We start from the raw sequence: 20750 nt of genomic DNA, 5'->3' as shown, positions 1-20750 counted from the left end.
AACTGAAGAATAGACATGTTTATTACTTACCTTCAAATATTTCCTTGTACGTTGATTTATTTTATATCCTAACAGACTTACGAACAATTACGGCATTACTCACAATAGTTGTGTTGTTAGTAGAACTCACATTACTCGTAACAATAAGTTAAGGTAAGTATTTTTCTTGGAATACCTTGAAACTATTGTAAATTCTACAACAATACAAGAAACGCAATAAATCATTAAATAAATCACTTTATTCTTATTTAAACAGTGATGTGTATGTCGTTCCCGGGAAGGCTCCCAAAATGGGAATAAATATAAAGTTTAAAAACTAAAACCCGACATTCTATTCTATGGAAAAATCCCGCTCAGAAAAGTATAAAACGAGAAGTATAAAAGAACGGCCTCTGTGGTCCAGTGGTTGAGCGCTCACGATCCGGAGGGCCCGGATTCGAATCCCGATGGGGACATATCACAAAAATCACTTTGTGATCCCTACTTCGGTTAGGACATTACAGGCTGATCACCTGATCGTCCGAAAGTAACATGATCCGTGCTTCGGAAGGCACGTTAAGCCGTTGGTCCCGGTAACTATTTACTGGTGTAAGTGAGTAGTCGTTACATAAGCCATGTCAGGGGCCTTTGGCGGCTCAATAATAACACTGATACCAGGGTTGATGGGGTTGGTATTCCACCTCACATCCCACAAGATAAGGAGAAGAGAAGGAGAAAGTTATTCTAAGGTGGGCTAAAACGGCCTTATCGCTTAGAGCGATTTTTTCCAGACAACTTTCGGCAGAGGATATAATACACTACACACATACGGTCTACACAATAATATATGTATAAATATATCTTATATATACCTAACAATAAGCAGCGGTATCAATATAATAATTACGATACTCGTAAATAGTTCCAATTTATTTGAGTGGGAAAACCACTGGTAATTTGGTTATAATTAGATAGTACTTAATTGATACTGGTACTGTTACTGAGTGTTTGATAGATAATTTAATGACTGTAATTATATTCGGAAATCGGATAGTTTCCTACGTCAAATATAAATTTAAAAAAATCTGATTAATAAAGAAAGACAGTTCTAAGGGGGACAAAAAACGTTTTCCTTTTTCATAAATAAGTTATATTCAATTTTAATAAAGAAATGTAATAATAAGTGCGACATTTCGTCATGTTTTTCCATGACGTCACAGGTTGGATTTTCATATTTCGGGTTTTGATGTTTAGTCAAAAGTAACTGATTTGACTAGTTGGAAACTACCCTATTGTCATCATCATCAGCCGTACGACGCCCACTGCTGGGCATAGGCCTCAATCAATCAATCAATCAATAATACTTTATTGCACAACGACATATACAAAGGACATAAACATACGAATAAAAACATAAGTACAATAGGCGGCCTTATTGCTAAATAGCAATTTCTGCCAGGCAACCTTAGGGTGAAAGAAGTTAATGCATTGGAGCACGGGCTGGTGCAATAAACATATAATGACACGAACAATAATAAAAAGAAAAATAAAATAACAAAATAGTAATAATAAATAATATATATATATATATATATATATATAGGCCTCCCCCAAGGATCTCCACGACGATCGGTCCTGCGCTGCCCGCATCCAGCGGCTTCCCGCGACCTTCACCAGATCGTCGGTCTACCTTGTAGCGGGCCTACCCACTGAGCGTCGTCCGACACGTGGTCGCCATTCTAGAACCTTTCCGCCCCATCGGCTATCGGTTCTCCTCGCTATGTGTCCTGCCCACTGCCACTTCAGCTTGGCAATTCTCCGAGCTATGTCGGTGACTTTAGTTCTCCTGCGGATCTCCTCATTTCTGATTCTATCGAGCAGGGAAATACCGAGCATAGCTCTCTCCATTGCCCGTTGAGCGACACTGAGCCTCCTCACGAGACCCATAGTAAGCGGCCACGTCCCTATTGTAGACGTAGGTAATTATGGCTCATGTCATAATTATTTTGCTCGGAATTAAGCATACAACTTGTATATTTAACGAGATTGTAACACACAGTAACACCTGATCGTCCGAAAAATAAGATGATTCCGCTTTGGAGGGCACGTTTAGCCGTTGGTCTCGACTATTAGCCGTAAAAACACAGTGCAGTGGAGCAGCGTGGTGGAGTATGCTTCATACCCCCTCCGGTTGATTGAAGGGAGGCCTGTACCAAGCAGTAGAAAGTATTGTAGCAGAATACAAACTCTGCACATACTGGCCTTTCGTTCTGACCGTCAATCATTTTAAATTACAAAATTCTCATTCCATTCCGCATTTTCTTTCATTTTATACTGACTGATTGCATCCCCGACCTTCATAAGAGCAACATAAATATATTATACAGGTATACAGTTTAGATCTGGCCGTGCCCTCTAATTCTGGATTTGATTGTGAAGCGTTATTAATAAACTTTATATATTCCTGCTGAATTTATGAATTTACTACGTTATTTTGTCATCGTATCACCAATCATCCCACTACTCTGCCGGCACATCAGGATATCATCCTCACCACCCATCGTGCTGACTGCGGCACCATACATGAACAGCCTATATACTGATATAGGCTGTTCATCTATGTATGTTATGTAACACAGAAAGACCCGTGATAGCCCTGTTTGGAGAAAGCTTGGGTTCTAAACCACTGGAATGGATATATCTCTGACTAGTCCGAATGAGAACAGCCCCCGTGGTCTAGTGGTTAGAGCGTTAGGCTCACGATTCGGAGGTCCGGGTTCGATTCCCGGTGGGGACATTGTCGAAATCACTTTGTGAAACTGTCCTTTGTTTGATAAGGACTTTTCAGTCTTGAATACCCTGATTGTCCGAAAAAGTAAGATGATTCCGTGCTTCGGAGGGCACGTTAAGCCGTTGGTCCCGGCTATTAGCCGTAAAAACACCTCTACAAACCTGCATTGGAGCAGCGTGGTGGAGTATGTTCCATACCCCCTCGGGTTGTTTGAGGGGAGGCCCAGTAGTAGGACGTATATAGGTTGTTCATGTTGAATATGTTATGTTATGTATGTATTTATTCACAATTTATATAATCATTGCAGCCTCTGTAGCTTGCACCGAGTTTTTAATACAGCTTAATGAAATGAATAAAAATAAATTTATTTGCTCTAGAGTGCAACAAAAGATCTTAAAAAATAATATATTGTCCCAAAAAGTCCAGGACTCCACCACCATTATAGTGTACGAATATTAAATATTTTTTAATTAAAGGAACATGCTTTAATAAATCTATATTAAAGTCACCAACATATTATTATTGTATATTTTAAATACACAGCAACACATAAGTACAGCAATTAACCGTAATTTAAATAATAGGCCGTGATTTTAAACTTAAATATTCATTCATTGAATAATACGTATGATGAATAAGTTATTTTTTAACTTACTTTTAAATATTGACATTGGTGACCTTTATAATAAAATATAGTAGGGCAATCAATATACATTTTAATATATAGTGCGAAAGAATATTAGAAAAATATTCATCGGGTCAGAACTCAACACTAAACGTATAATTGGAAAAAATACGAAAACTTCAGAAGTTACCTAGCTGACTGAAACGCATCACCTTAAGCCTTAACCAGCAGATTTAGGCAAAAACACCGCTCCCCATTTACCGGCCAAGATGATAATGTCATCTAAGATAGATCAAAAGTCAGTCGAAGTATTTATTGCACACTATAATGGTAAACAGGGGAGTTAAAATGGCCACATCGAAGCAATTCATCTAAGAAAGCAATTTTGCAAACAAATAACAATGTTGCTTTCTTAGATGAATTGCTTCGATGTGGCCAGTTTAACCCCCCACTTGTTATAAAAATCACAAAGAGAAAGAGTTATAAGTTGTGATCTACGTTAAGTAAATCACGTCACAAAAATGATTTAATAATGTGCCAAGTTTGTCACGCATTTACGACAAGTAATGTTATTACCAACCACATTGATGAATCAATCTAGTTTTATAACTATAAAAAAAATACGTGTCGTATCGAATTTACACACCAAATTCAAATCAAAATAAAGTTTGAAATCAATTTCTCTCGTATCGATATGAACGAGAAACTGACAGGTATTATGAATAATATCAATATAACTGGAAATCAAGAGTAGGTATAACTAATCAATAACGACCTCCGTGGTCCAGTGGTTGATTTACCTGTCATTTTCTTATCCGCTGTAGGGACGGATAATCGGCAGGCATAAAATTTATGGAACACACGTCAATTTCGGGCAGAAATTTAAAAAATTCTTCCAAAATTTTATATTGGCCAGTAACTCGGCACAATTAAGTTGACGGCACACGTCAAACGGATTGCAATTGTGTGCTTGTGCGAGATGCCTATTTTATTCGCTCGGGTTATTCATTCATTTTAAAATTACAAGTTGTCTAGCATCCGTCCGTTTCCTGTACGGCGTATAAAAAAGTGACAAGTATAACTTAAAATAGAATTAGGAGGTGTCTGCAGAAATCGGGGTCATTATGTTAATAAAATATATTAATGTTAAATACCCAGATTTACAATACAAACGCCTAGGCCCAAACGGGTTGTATTGTATCCGTTTAACTTGATATCAAGATGGAATTCGTCCGTGGAATGGTCATAGTTGGCAAGTTAAGCCAACTGTGCTAGATGAATGACGACGTGCGCCAATTAAACAGATAACGCTCCAACTTGCAATCCCAATACTAGTTTAATAGTCTCTCTTGTATTTATGGGATTGTTGGTTTGTTAGTTTGAAGGACGAGGAAATTGGTTTTAGATACTTACTAGCCTTCTGCCTACGACTATATTCTTGTGGAATTCGGTTCGCGTTTGACTACAAATCCTCAATCTCATCTGACGGTAAGTGAAGATGTGGTGTAAGGAAGAACGCGCCAATTCCATCAAAAACATAAATGTGAAATGAGGGCCAAGTTCAATAAATATTGTAATGTATGCGTTCATTCATTCATTCATTCACTGACACAGACAACACAGTCTCGTGCGCACCACGTGGTTACGAGAGCCGTCAGGCGAGAGTAGACGTGTCAGGAGTCTGTCTGTTGAGTGCGTGTACGAGCCTGTGATATTCTACTATCGGACTGGTTTTACAAATATTATGATATACCTATGCCTTGGTTGTTGACTTCAACGACAAAAGAAGTGAGATCTAAATGGGTGTCAAGTTCAATGGTCAGTCCTGAAATTTATTTATAAGAACATAAAATATAATTTCTTCTTATAAGTTACGACAATATATTGTAGCCTAAGGTCCGACTTGGCTAGTTTTTTTTCTTTATATACGAATTATTATGTTGGATGGCTAGTTTCTACCGGCAATCTAAATTTTCGGAATAATAGAATAAGATCTGACAAGTTCTCGTCGGTTTAGAACTTGCAAAGACTATAATATAATTCATATATAAAAACTCTGGAACTGGGTTATAATTTCGATTTATCTGTAAGTCAGCCAGTGATAAAAATGACGATTATTTGACGTTAATAATCTAAAAAAAAAATCAAAAAAAAAATCTTTATCTTTCTTTCTTTATCTTTAATTTCTAAATAACCGTTTGAGATGTGTTTATGAAATTTAATATAAATTTATCGTCTTCTATCGTGTATGTGGAGAGGTGGATTACCAACTTCATCAACCCTGGTGTCAGGGTTAGTATCGTTTAATATAATATGAGCCAACATCGACACGTGTATGTATGGGGTCAAACGTGGCTACAAATGGTTCGTGTAATATACACACGGTGCTGCTCGCCAGTTCTGTTACTTGCTGAACTTGGCTTGATTATTCATCACTCTAGCTTTATAAATAAGTAGATAAATAAAAACAAAGAATATTATTAAGAGGTAGGCCAGGCGCGCACTACGAGTTTTTCCGCCGCGCGGCAGAAAAAAGCAGCGGCATAATGTTGCACTGTAATACTGTACCAAACAGGTTTAAATTGTATTGCGCGCACTTGACGGCAGAGCCACCGCAGCGGCGCAGTATTACAGTGCGACATTATGCCGCTGCTCTTTTCTGCCGCACGGCGAAAAACTCGTAGTGCGCGCCTAACCGTATGTACCCATAAAAAGTATTTTCTAATACCCACAAATATTATGATAAATGAGCTGGCGCCTCCTTTAAAAGACAGTATTACATCTACCCACTAATCATTCGTCAATCATGACTTTTTATTCAAACAAAAATTTCTGTACTATGATCTTTTTTTTTTTTTGATGTGACTTATTGTAGATTTGCCGCAGATGGCATTAACTACTTGGCCGGACAAAAGTACTATGATCGTTATTTGTAGGGTGGTAAGCTGATTGACGGAATACCGTGGGAATACCACGGTAAAACCAAGATCACGCCATAGATAAATCTTCAGGTTAAGTAAGCGGAGCCTGTGAAAAACGGGATAATTCTAGGGAGACGATGAATGTATACTTTTTGGAATATTCCTTACCAAGGAGTACGTACCTACGTACATTACAAGTTTAGTTTTTAGGAGTTATTTGCGTCATCATCATCATCATCATCAGCCGTACGACGCCCACTGCTGGGCATAGGATCTCCACAACGATCGGTCCCGCGCTGCCCGCATCCAGCGGCGTTATTTACGTGTTACCACGAAATTCTAATTTATACTGCAGTATTGCCTCATTTCAGAGTGTATGTATATGACACAAAATCCTTGGTTTTCCCTTTAGGTGTTAACAATACAATAGACTAGACTTGAATGATAAACCTACCTTCATTTTCCTTATACAAAAATGTATAACGTCAACATTATCATTTCCTAGAAAATAATGGTTTCACAACTAAATATTATGATTTATAACGGAGTTTCCACAATGTTTCCGAAGCAATGCTGGAACCTAAACGTTTTAGCTAAATCAATTTGTTTACATTAACCAATAATGATTATATCGATTGATATTCGTTAAATCATCTTTTTGCGCTAGGGTTGCTACTCATACTTTGAAGAACATTTTTTTATTTTCTTTTTCAATATATTAAGTTTTAATACAGGCAGAATAAAATACGAAGCATTTAATTTTGTCAATAAGTTGTATTGTTCAAACCGGTCAGCAGCAGTACCTACTTCATAGAGCGTGACCAAATAATATTTTACGCTTACTTTTCCGTCTTTTTTAATAAACGTGTATTACGTTTAATCAGGCCATGAACTAGAACCGTCAGTTAATATAATAACTTAAGCATGTCAAAAATGTTTTCATCTTATCTTCAACAAAAATATTTACAATATATTCTAGTAATATTATAATATTTCCAGAAGTTCTTGCATATTTACATAACAGAGTGTTAGTGTTTCAGCTCTAGATTCTGGAATGGATTTTCTATAGCAAAAGTATGGAATTGAAATTAATTTAAAAAAGAAACAAAAAACAAGAAACATGAATTTCGCGGCGCTTAATTTCGCATCCAGATAAAAAACGATGCCTATAGTAACCATTGCCCAATGGCTCAAATTAGCTTCCAAACGTTTTTTCGATTCTGCTCCGCACCACCCAAATCCCCTGGTAGTTGCGGCTTCCGAGTACATTCCGCTTAGGGAGGTACTGAAAAGTATCGGCGTCCGAAGGACGTAATATACGATCCCGACGACGCGATTACTCTAGCCATAGAGGCAGCCAATCAGCTCGCGACACCAAACACTTCAGGTCCCCGATACCGACCCCGCCGGCGTGGTCGACGATTTCCCTCATTCAGCGCTTATCGCTCGACCCACTAGGGTTGATTAATTCTTTCAAATATTTTTCCTCTCAGACGACGCCCTGAGCCGAGGTTCGCGCCCAACTGGGCACCCTCAGGCCTGTTGTCATAAACGTTGTACCGGGTGAGAGCCTTCAGCGCTCCCCATTTGTCCGGCCAAGTAGTTAATGCCATCTGCGGCAAATCTACAATAAGTCACGTCAAAAAAAAAAAAAGTATGAGTATTATTAACTCTTTTAGTTAACACTCATTGGACTGACGAGGATCTTTTAGCGCGTGGATGACATTGACAATAGGGCGCTAGTGTGCATTATCCTCCTTTTATAACAACTGTCAAAAAATGCCGTCTTTGTTTCGATTTTGACCACGCACGAAACTTCCTTAACGCTCCGTTAATTAGATGGCCATGGCTGTGACACTGTCATAATAAACTCTATAAAAAATGTAAATAAAAATATATATCTGTAATATATTTATCTATGCATATATATACCTGTATATAAGGAGACGCAGCATGGAAGAAGAAAGACAAGACGGGAGACCCTTCACCCGAGTTGTGCAAGATCTATTTAAACCGATTAGCACTCCCAGTGTCAGAAACCATGAATTGCACGCAGCCCCCGAACATACAAATTGTAAGTATGAGCACTGCATTCAATTCGAATCCGTGAAAAATCGAGTCTAGAAAATTACTCAGAAACGGATCGGATGAGAGATATCGGATTTAGTGTGTAATCTACCTTACAAATTGTTCAACTACTACTTTTCGGATCGAACTTTCACGGATTCGATTGGATCCAGTAACCGCTCTAACAGCCCGTTATCAACCCTTTTACCACAATATTAAGTACATAAATATATACTAAAACCATTATAAAAAAGAAACTGATTTGTTGACTGATCAATCAACACACAAGCGAAATTTTTATACATTAAATTCCTTAAGTGATGTCAATCAAAGAAAGATCTTAGGAAATTCTTCCCTTAGAGGGTTAAACAAAGGTGATGAAAGTTTGTATGAAATCCACACGGATCAAATCGCGAACGGGAAGCGACATAAAAACAAAACTTTGATTATAGCTTATGCCAAGATTACTTTGTCGTCCGTTTTAAGTTTCTGCGGCAAATATAAACCGATTTACAAGACAGTATTTTTTTAATTTTTATTCTTCGAACAGTGCATATAGTAGATAGGTTACTTAAATGTCAGTACCTTAAATAGTTATATAAGCAAGTTTATTTCAATAATCATTTACATAAAAGCCCTAGCGTCCTTTAGTCATACAAATACGATTTGTAAAAGTATGCTATATAATGTTTAGGTAGGTATATTATATCAAGGAAACGCAGGTGTACCTACCTAATCTTATGTTACCTAATCTTTTTAATTAGTGAGTAGGCAAGTTATAAAAAATGTATTCACATTTCATAAATATTGTGTGTGCATAGAACACGAGAAACACACAGAAGCAATCTTTAAAAAAAAACAATATTTTTTTTTTGAATTGCGTTTGAAAGTTATTCTTCTTTTATTTTTTTAAAGAACGCATTGGTAAAATTTGGACAGAACGCATACATACTTACTAACAATTTCAATTTGTAACATTGTATAAATTTTGAACATCTTTAAAACATTCTTGTGTCCATAGTGCTTATTAAAGTATTTAATTTATCTATCTATCATTATTTTGTATCAAACGTAGTATTTGGCTTAGTACGTGTTAGTGGTGATTTGATTAGTTTTGGTCAGCCCTATAAATAAAATATAAGACGATTACCACAGAGGAAACTGGTTAGTAGCAAGTAACAAGGCGACCACACAAGACATGAAGCTGTTTATTACAAGTGAGTCATCTTTTTTTATCATATTCGGAATTTAATTTTAGATTATTTTGTGTATAAGATATCTTTACAAAAGATTCATTTAAAATAAATTTTGTACGTGTATACCTTTGAATATTTATATTTTTGAAAGGAATAATAGGAAATTTTGAAACCTTTAAACTTAAATTATTTTATTGGAAAATGATGTTCAATTGTTTTTGTTTTTATAATATTTTGTTTGATTTATGTATATACGCCTATTTTCCACCGGGGTAAGCAGAGACTACGATAGATTGTGAATGTTTTGGTTGTGATTTATGTATTGTATACGGTAGTTTATTTCGACTACACTAATAAACACAGTGGTGGATATTTAGTTATTTGAAAATAATTACGTATCGTTAAATGTGACACTATTGGAAATATGTGACATTTGTAAATGTCGGTACCGGTGACATTTATTTTTAACCGTTATTTTTAAATTATGATTGATTAGTGACTAATCAATAAGAGGTATTATTACATGCGATAGCTTGAATATTTAAACTTTCTGAAGGTTACTATAAAACGTGTTATGAGATTTGAATATATTACATTATCTCCGTTTGGACACAAACACCAAGAGTGGATTGAAGTTCTTCGTATCCTCTGTGGCTCTGAGCCGCAGTAGCCCAGTTGATAGAACGCTTACCTCTCACTTTGAGGTCGCAGTTTCGAATCCACCATAGGCCTTAACCAACGATTGTCGAATTTGTTTTCGAAATCATGTTTGGAGCATAAATAATTATCACTTGCTCAGCGGTGAAAGAAAACATCGTGAGGAAACTTACATTCCCGAGAAATGTATTTTCGGAGGTAGGTGACCTAACCTGTATTGGGCTGGTTTTCCCTTCGCGGGTTAGGGAAGGTCAGCCAGGCAGTCGCTTCTGTAAAAAACCGGACCTGTCAAATCTTCAGGTTAGGTAAGCGGACCCTGTGAAAGACGGGATAATGGTAGGGAGATGATGCTCTGTGGCACTTTTCTGCTCAGCCCAGATTTTGATTGTGAATTTGTTGATACTAGAGATCATCATCATCATCATCATCAAATATGTGCAACACAACTATTCGTTATGCATTTTTATATAAAATCAATAGATATGACTTTCTCATAACACCCTCCGTGGTCCAGTGGTTGAGCTTTGGGCTCACGATCCGGAGGTCCCGGGTTCGAATCCCGGTGGGGACATATCACAAAAATCACTTTGTGATCCCCAGTTTGGTTAGGACATTACAGGCTGATCACCTGATTGTCCAAAAAGTAAGATGATCCGTGCTTCGGAAGGCACGTTAAGCCGTTGGTCCCGGTTACTACTTACTGATATAAGTAAGTAGTCGTTACATGAGGCATGTCAGGGACCTTTAGCGGCTCAATAGTAACCCTGACACCAGGGTTGATGAGGTTGGTACTCCACCTCACAACCCACACGACAGAAGAAGTTTTTCTCATTTTTATGTGTGGGTAGGTCATCTTCTCCTTAGCGTTATTCCATTTTCCACAGGGTCCGCTTACTTATGTGTAGGTATTTTGACATTTAGTGTAGGTACAACGGCTTTAAGTTTTCCATTACTAGCTATTGCATCTTCATTCTTTCTGTATAACCATTAGTGGTGTCCGTTTGTCCGTCCAAATTGTGACATCAAACAGTAACAAAAATAATGTCTGGTGTTAATCAAGAATGTTATTAGTTACAATTACCGTACACATTAGTGTTGATTGTTACTTCAATTAATCACCTATTTAACCGTTACCATAGCAAGACAGATAAAAATAAAATCGTTTATTTTACATTTAAGCTACCAATAATTTACTTTTACTTCATTAAATATACATGACAATACAAATATAGGTAACATGATTTTAGAGTGCCATTTCAGTATTTTCTTCCTTGTTTGTCTCTTTCGCGCTTGGCTGTATACTATATCTCTGACCTGCTCTCATTCTAATCACGTTAGATTTAATGAGGTACCTATAAAAAGTAATTTCTTCGAAAGGAAACCTACATTCCCGAGAAATGCGTTTCGAAGGTATGTAATCTAACCTATATAGGGCTGGTTTTCCCTTCGCGGGTTGGAAGTTCAGACAGACAGTCGCTTCTGTAAAAACACCTGACCTACCAAACCTTCATGTTAGATAAGCGGACCCTGTAAAGTGGGATCACGTTATGCAGATTATAAGGAAGTTCCTTCAGCGACTTATACGACGTAGGTACCTGAGTCGTTCTTCTTTTTTATCGACAATGATCTGTCCTTCGTTCAAAAAAGTTATGTGTTTTAGAATTTTATTTAATCTTTCCGTTGTCCAAAAATATAGTTAATCTTATTATACTCAAAATACTAATCGTTTCCTCGATTAGTGATTAACGTAACTTGATTGTTTTTCACAAAATTCTGTGACAGAGTGGTAAATTGAAATGCTGTGTCCGATGAAAAGGGCCACTCTGTCACAATATTTTTTAAAATGCGCCTGCAAAGAAAAGTATGTTACCAAGATAAAGAAAACCACTAAATAGCCCTCTACAGACATATCTTTATATGATGTTTTAAAATATTTATTTCCGTTATAATTTTAAAGATGCTAAATCCGATAAATTGAGAAAATGTCTTTTTATTGTCGATAAAAAAAAGAACGACCCACCTACGTTTTTTCCTGAGAAAGCAATAGTTGATTTACTGCCTGATAGTATATTTTGTTAGTAGCTTAGTTTCTCTTTAATAGAAGAATGCTTTGTCATTATCTATAAACAAGTTCAGTCTACCCTCGTCGCGTAGGTTGTGACGTCTGTCCACAAAGAAGGTGGGTTGACATACAACCCAACATCGAACGCGTTGCATTGATATACGTCGTCGGTATGTGAGAGATACGCACTGTAGTTATGCAAGTACTTTTAAAAAAGTGTGATCTCAAAATATACGAAGTACTTTTCAAAAAGCTGATCAACTGTCACCCAGTTATTCATCACTTTCCTGCTTAGAAATAGGTCATAGATCAGGTCTGTCCACCCCGTTAAGGGTTACAAACGTGACATTGTTCTCAGTGCAATCAGTTAACACTGAATCAGACAACTTTACATCACAGCTGATTCTAAGACACAGTTTACATAAACAATTTAAGTTCACGGTCGCTCCAATCTCGGGATTCCCTATAGCAACAAATGACACATTAAAACAGTGTCACAACATCATTATCCAGAATTAAAACACATAATAACGGGTTCTTACCGCGTTTAAATGGGGATATGATCCCGTGATCATGGCACTTGCAACAGTGTCGAAATATCGGGAGTCTCATATCCCCATTTAAACGCGGTAAGAACCCGTTATTATGTGTTTTAATTATGATAATAACCGCGTAAAATTAAAACAATGTATCATTATCCAGTATAAAAAATAAGAACTTCGAGCATAGAATAAGGAATAATACTACGTATAGAACGGCAACTCTCCGCTCCCCACCAGCGGCTGAGCTAAGTTTACCAACCCCGACCTTCCGTCTTACTTTAGTCTTCAATCGTTTGGGCGTCAGACGTCACACACCAAGATACGCGTGTACGTTAACGTCAATATGTCCTGTGTATGTAAAAACGAGATGTTTTGTATGAAGTTTCCGGGGTGTGCCTCGACATAAGGCCATAATGTATTTGAATTTGTTGTTATAATCATGTCTTATATGAAGATATCCTCCCTTTTTGTCCGGCCAATAAAGTTTGTAGTTAATACTCTAAAGCAAACCTACAATGCAATTACAATAAGTCAAGTCAATAATAATAAACAATAGGTAGTTTTATCGTGCCTTTCAATTCATATTTTTTGGCGTTTTGACTTATCTATTATTTGTTTGCCTGACACACAACACAGCCTGGAGGAAAGGCCGCATCGCAAAAGTATAGAATTGAAAATTATTAAAAAAATGTATTATGAATTTTGCGACGGAAAATTCCAATTGATATTAACTCAGAATCATGGTCTGAATCATCCCTCACAGTATTCGTCCAAGTCGCTATTAAAGAATCACATTTCTTCACATACCTATAAACATAAAACACGTACGGTCACGAGTACTAATATGTATACACTTTGCAACCATGTCACATTAACTTTTTTGTCAAATTAAACCGTAATCTTCATTAAATGTCAAATATGATAGTGCGACAGGGTTTTAAAATGGGTACATGATATTGCTCATGACTGTACGTAAACAGCTACGTTACTGCATATAGGTGTATATACTGTTATGACTGTGATTTACCTACCGTTGTGTAAGGACCGGTTTTCCTCCTGCCATTGTTTATTCTCATTCTATTTACATTAATGACTTGGCTGTACTTGTTATGAGATGTATATGAGATGCTTTGTAGGTATAGATAACCTACAACTACGAAATAAAAGAAAAAGGATCGAAAGGCCATAACGCGCATTTTGCATAGAAACCGCTGTCGCCGGTACAACCCCGCTCTCTTTTACTACTACTCCTGCAAACAGATAACTACGATAGCTCTACTGCTTCTCAAACTCCATAGCCACTTTACCGTCAATGTATATTTTTTGTGATAGGCTGCAATTTTATCATTACTTTTAAACGATACTGCATACAAAAGTATTTTTTGATAAATAGCCGATCATACTAAGGTTTTTAGTTTTTCTGTGATAAGGAGGGATCTTCTTACATGATAGTCGATATTTGTTTATTTGCCCTGCAGGTTATAATGCACAAAACAACCTTTTAATATACCATCGCGGAGCTCCGTGTGTCGTATAGTTTGCGGACGTGTGGAGAGCAATGTTGAAGTATAAACTATTTGCTCATACTTGTATGGCGCGCTTTTCGAGCTCACTTGGCCCTTTCAACCTCTTTCTTCTGTTCCGTGCCTACAACAATCAAGAAACTAATCCTGCTGCCGGTAAAGATATTTGTTTGAAAAATCCCCGCATAATGGGAAATTTGGACTAGCAGAAAACTGCAACAGGTCATTATTAAAATTGTTTTACTTAGCTTCACTATTTTTTATGCCAAAAACAAAAGTTTAGCGTAATAGTAGGATGTGTGACAAACTGGATAATTATAACTTTCGATAAAAGATTAACGGTTGGAATTAATAAATTTAATTTATAGGTAATTTTCCGTTGTTTTCAATTACAACATTTCATGCATTCTGTCTTGTATTTTCGGACAATCAGGTGTTTAAGCATGCAATGTCTTTACTAATCAAAAGAGTGGCACACAAATATGTGTAGTATACAAGTGATTTCCACTATATCTTCACCGGGAATCGAGCCCATGGTGGAGTGGAGCATTCCATATCCCGTCCGGTCGATTGAGGAGAGGCCTGTGCCGAGCAGTGGGTCATATGCCCACTCTAGACAGGTTTTTGCACATGATTTATTCATATTTTAGATTGCTACAAAACATAAAAATACCTACCCGGTAACTGCATAATCAGATCCACAAGTAATCAAATAGATAAAAAAAAACTAGTATACAAGTGGTTATAGACGAGCAAAAACGCAAAGGCAACTGAATACCTAAAACGTATTCATTTAAAGTTATTTATACTATTTCTTAGGATAGATCCGATGTTTACTCAAGTTTTATTCACTTTGCATGTTGTTAGGATAAGTACTATACTTTGGTAAAGTCTGTTAAAACGTTCCGGGACAGAGCGTTGAAAGACGAGAGTAGAAATCGAATTTGATGTGACACAACATTTTTGTCGACGATAGGGTTTCATCATCACCCTAGCATTATCCCGTTTTTCACGGGTCCGCTTAGCTAACCTGAAGACTTGACAGGTCCGGTTTTTTACAGAAGAGACTGCCTGTCTGACCATCCAACCCGCGAAGGGAAAACCAGCCCAATATAGGTTAATTTCTCGGAAATGTGGGTTTCCTTGCGATGTTTTCGTTCACCGGTGAGCACGTGATAATCATTTATGATCCAAACATGAATTTGATAATAAATTTGACAATTATTGGATTCGAACCTGCTACCTCAAAGTGAGAGGCAACCGTTCTGCCAACTGGGCTACCACGGCTTTCGACGGTCGACGATATGCAGGGTTTAAAATTTAAAATGTATATTGTCGCCTTACAGTGAACACCCACGTAAGCGCCATTTTGAAAAATCACATCAGAATGTGATTTTCTACACCTAAATCTAGATTCGCCAGTATGTCGGTATTCTACAGACTGCACTTTGGGGAGTGTGCCCGCGATCTAAACGAGCTCATTCCACCATCCCCCTTTTATCTTCGGATTTCCAGACGTACGGCCGGGTTCCATCCCTATTTGGTGGATATGTGAACTATTCGCACAAAGCGCTTCGCATCGTCCTTCATTATGCGCACTGCTAAGGAGTGCAATTCTCTGCCGTCTTCTGTATTTCCGAATGCATATAACCCGGGTGTTTTCAAGGCCAGAGTGAACGGGCACTTTCTGGGCGAGCTCGCTCCATCTTAGGCCTCGTCAATGCATTCGGGCAAGTCTGGGGCTAAGAGCAAAGTCATCAAAGATAAAAAAAAAAAAATATTTTTATAAGTTTTATTCCGAGTAACAATAGAGACCACTAATGTTTACCTGGCATGAAACTAGCTTTTCCTTCGTATGGTTTTGTTAAAAGAAACCACATACAAATTTGAGTTTTCAAAAAGGCAATTACTTACGTGTTTTTACTGCAAGGCAACGGTTGCTACACCGATAAGGACCGGGAAATCATAATACAAAATATGGTAGCATGACATATAGTATTGTATTAAAAGGGATTGGAGCTGAGTAGTGTCGCGTCGTAAAGTTTTACATTGTGTGAAAGATGCATTGAGGCAAATATGCTTTATGTAAAAATTCATGGGTCATTTTAGAGCGATTCTAGCCTCACGCCTTTCCTGGCTCTATCCTGGAACGTGTTAATAATAAACTGTCCTAATGTAATGGAAAAAAGGATTTTTTATGTTTATAAAATAAAGAAAGAAAAGAGATTTATTAATATGTTAGACGCCACATATGTCGTTGGTTTATCTTTGTTGATATTTACTTGAGGAAAGGTAACTTACTTAACTAAACATACTTAATTCGTCTTAAAATAAAAAGGTTACATCTAATTGGTATTAGTGAAATATAAATTTTGGAAGACCCAGTAGAAACATGAACGCATTAACCTCCTAAGGCCGAGATTTCCAGACACAATAGTTAAACAATGGGGTTTGGATTTTTAAAGGACATTCGGTTTTACGACTTTAATGCAAATTGTCGCGTCTGTGTTAAAAAGTAATGAATGACCATTACCTCAGATAACTTTTGTCACCCAAATGAGAAAATGAGATTATTATTTTCAACATAATTACAACGTGACCTGACATTGATATAAAAATACGATAGTGACTACTAAACAACAAGTTTCGTAAGTAGGTACTTAAACGAATATGTAATGGAGTTGCTTAATTGTGTAAATAATAAAAAGTCAATAAAGATAATGGATTTCTGAATACCTATATGAAAAAAAATACTTTAGGTAAATCAATGACATTAAATTACTAGATAAACTCGAAAAGCATAATATTTTTTCTGATGTGATATGTCACAGTTTTCCTTGTTTATCGCTTCTGTGTTGGAGTGGAAACGAATACAAAAAAGCTCTTCAGCTGTTTATCTCATTTTCTATCTAACATGACAACACCATTTTAATGGTCGATAGGCATATCACTTGTCTTCACGAAGGACGTAATATTCGATCTCGACGACCCGATTACTCTAGCCATAGAGGCAGCCAATCAGCTCGCGACACCAAACACTTCAGGACCCCGATACGGACCCCGCCGGCGTGATCGACGATTTCCCTCAATCAGCGCCTATCGCTTTCCACCCACTAGGGTCGATTCATTCTTTCAAATATTTTGCCTCTCAGACGACGCCCTGAGCCGAGGTTCGCGCCCAACTGGGCACCCTCACTCCTGTTGTCTTAAACGTTGTATCGGGTGAGAGCCTTCAGCGCTCCTCATTTGTCCGGCCTAGTAGTTAATGCCATCTGCGGCAAATCTACAATAAGTCAAAACAAAAACTTGTCTTCATAGGGTTCTTCGTATCCAAAGTGATTGAAAGGTTTTAGGTTACTTGTGGTTCCCCCACCCGACATCATGTATGTTCTTTCTTCTTTTTATTAATCAATGTATCCTTCTTCACAGTATTGGCTCTGGCGAGCATGGCGATAGCAGAAGATGAGAGCAGCGACAAACTGCTCATCGCGGGCAACAACCGATTAACTGCCAAAATGTTTGCTGTAAGTTTGTTACCTATATAGCCATGTGAAGTCCGTCCAGACCGAACATCTGGATGTACCTGGATTTTCCGTGCACATTGTATTCTTTACTTTTCATGTTATAGCTCAATAATAACCCTGACACCAGGGTTAAGAAGAAAATGTTATAGGTATCTAATAACGGACAATGTAGTCCAGTGGTTGAGCGTTAAGCTCAGGGCTCATAGTTCCCGGGTTCGAAATCCAGTGGGGATATATCACAAGACACTTTCTGATCCCCAGTTTGTTTCGGACATTGCCCCAGTTATAATTGCCCGAAAGTAAAATGATCCGTGCTTCGGAAGGCACGTTAAGAAGTCGGTACCGGTTGTTATGTACCCAAGTGAGCATGTAGTCGCTACATAAGGCGGGTCAATAGTAACCCTGACACCAGGGTTGTAGATCTCGGTCATTGACGTCACAACTCACACACGAAAGAAGATGGTATATCTAAGTCATTATTTATCTAGACCACAGAGACCAAATGGCGAGGGTGACGACCGTGGAGCAAGTATTAGTACTGTGACGGATTTCTATAGGAATGATCAATGCGCGCATAAGCATACAAACTCGAACATAGAAAGACCAAGCCAAAAACAGTTCTGCGCCTGTTTAACCTTCTAACCAGAAGGGAAAATCGGCCCAATTACAAGTTAGATCAGATTCCCCGCGATGTTTTCCTTCGCCGCTGAGCGCATGGTAGCCATTTAAAAACCAACATGAATTCGAAAACAAAATCAAAAATCATTGGTTTATAAAGGCCCTTGCTGGATTTAAACTTACGACCCCCCGATACCGACCCCGCCGGCGTGGTCGACGATTTCCCTCATTCAGCGCTTATCGCTATCGACCCACTAGGGTCGATTAATTCCTTTAAATATTTTTCCTCTCAGACGACGCCCTGAGCCGAGGTTCGCGCCCAACTGAGCACCCTCAGGCCTGTTGTCTTAAACGTTGTACCGGGTGAGAGCCTTCAGCGCTCCCCATTTGTCCGGCCAAGTAGTTAATGTCATCTGCAATAAGTCACGTCAAAAAAAAAGAACCTACGATCTCACAGTAAGAGCCAAGAGTTCTTCCAACTAAAATACCGCTACCATTTGAATATTACAGGCTTACATTTTCAGTATATCTATGTGTGGTAAATTGCGCGTAGATTATTTATGTTAGTAAAATATCCGTGAAACAAACACATTTTGATAAAATAAATTAAATCTAAGTATTCAAATTGTAAGATAAGCTCGCTCAATGATTCAGCTTTGAATGTGATTCTTTAGAATGAAATCACGTCACAAAGAGAATTAAATTTCACAGTCATTGGAATGTGATTCCGTAATCTATTTCCTAACGGAAGGGTTGGGAGCGCTTCAAATGACAGACTCTTATCTCTGCTAATGGGTAAAACAAAATATCCGTAGTTCGATTTTTTGTTTAAAATACAGTATGTTAGTGACATCGTAAAGGAAACTTTGAGTCTATCCAGACCATGATTCTGAGTTGATATCAAGTGGTATTTTCCGAACGTTAAAACTATTTATGTTCTTCATAATTTTTATACAGACTATTTACGTTCTATAATGTAAAAAAACTTTCATGTAAACCTTGGAAAAAGGTGTGATTGTTTTATCCACGTGTAAATAACATGATAAGCCACGGTGGCGACGGTGACTCACTTTACATAGTATTAAATATTAAAGTAAACGACCACAATCAACAATAAAATGGCATCCCAAATGCGTATTATTTACGATTTGATAAAGACATCAAGGAAAGGAAAATATGAAATGTTTTTTGGTTGTAGAAATAAATATTGCTAAAGTAATAAATATGCTTATAAATATGTTAGTAATGAAAACAATTACTTACTAACAAATGTAGATGTAGATGTTGGAAAACGCTTGCCTCTCACTTTCAAGTCACAGATTCGAATCCAGCATAGCCCTAAACAAATGATTGTCGAATTTGTGTTTGAATTCATATTTGGATCGTAAATGATTATCACGTGCTCAGCGGTGATGGGAATAATCGTGAGAAACCCATATTTCCGAATGCGTTTTCGGAGGTATGTGACCTAACCGGTTCGATGTGATTTTCCCTTCGCGGGTTGGAAGGTCAGACTGGCAGTCGCTTCTGTAAAAAACCGGACCTGTCAAATCTTCGGGTTAGGTAAGCGGACCCTGTGAGAAACGGTATAATGCTAGGGATGATTAAATGTAGATGTAATAATGTCTGAGTAAATAAAATTTGTTATTATTTTTTAGTTGCATCTTATAGACTGGGAGAACAACCTTATCATGTAGAAATAAAAATATTATTTTAAAAACTAAAACCCAACTACAGAAAAATCACGCTCTAAAAAGTATGAAACAAGAAAATAGGTATATTTCTCTGACGACTGTTACTACACGTCCTTAGCCATGTTAAACTTTCCAAAATGGCGACAGATACAAAAGTAACTTGAGACTATTCAAATTCAAATTATTTATTTCGGACTGTATCCATATAATAATGTTAGTAACAAACAACTTATATGCTTATGCTATTATTTTGCCTGTGGATTTGCTTGGTCAACTTATTGATTTTGATACTTTATCATAGGTATACGTACATAATGGGTATATTTCTCTGAAATTCTTCCGAATAGTGTGATGTTTAAGAGATAGCCGCAGTCTTATGCCGTGGTAAGTAAACTCTTAGGACAGATAGGCATATTCTGAACATCACACTATTCGGAAGAATTTCAGAGAAATATGCCTATTACCTATGTGATAAAAAGCCTAGTTACTTTTGTATCTGTCGCCATTTTGCGAAGTTTAACATTGCTAAGGACGTACAGTCATAAGCGATA

At 37.3% G+C, this 20750-nt stretch overlaps 1 protein-coding gene across 17 annotated transcripts in view; it reads left to right on the top strand.

Annotated features, from left to right (window-relative positions):
* Positions 1-20750, top strand: part of LOC126366837 (antichymotrypsin-2-like) — a 303399-nt gene that overhangs the window by 254490 nt on the left and 28159 nt on the right. For 14 of the 17 annotated variants that reach the window (XR_007566416.1, XR_007566415.1, XM_050010161.1 and 11 more), the window contains exons 1-2: positions 9468-9600; positions 17793-17887. Coding sequence is in view for 15 of the 17 variants with exons in the window: in XM_050010161.1 (XP_049866118.1) it covers positions 9582-9600; positions 17793-17887 (114 nt within the window). In the remaining 2 variants the exon portion in view is untranslated. Of the gene's footprint in view, positions 1-17; positions 154-559; positions 589-9467; positions 9601-17792; positions 17888-20750 lie in introns of those variants that run through there. The other 3 variants (XM_050010164.1, XM_050010163.1, XM_050010165.1) reach the window with 3 other exon arrangements.

Source organism: Pectinophora gossypiella, chromosome 5, assembly GCF_024362695.1.
Source record: "Pectinophora gossypiella chromosome 5, ilPecGoss1.1, whole genome shotgun sequence".
NCBI lineage: Eukaryota > Metazoa > Arthropoda > Insecta > Lepidoptera > Gelechiidae > Pectinophora > Pectinophora gossypiella.
This window is presented reverse-complemented; position numbering and strand designations above follow the sequence as displayed.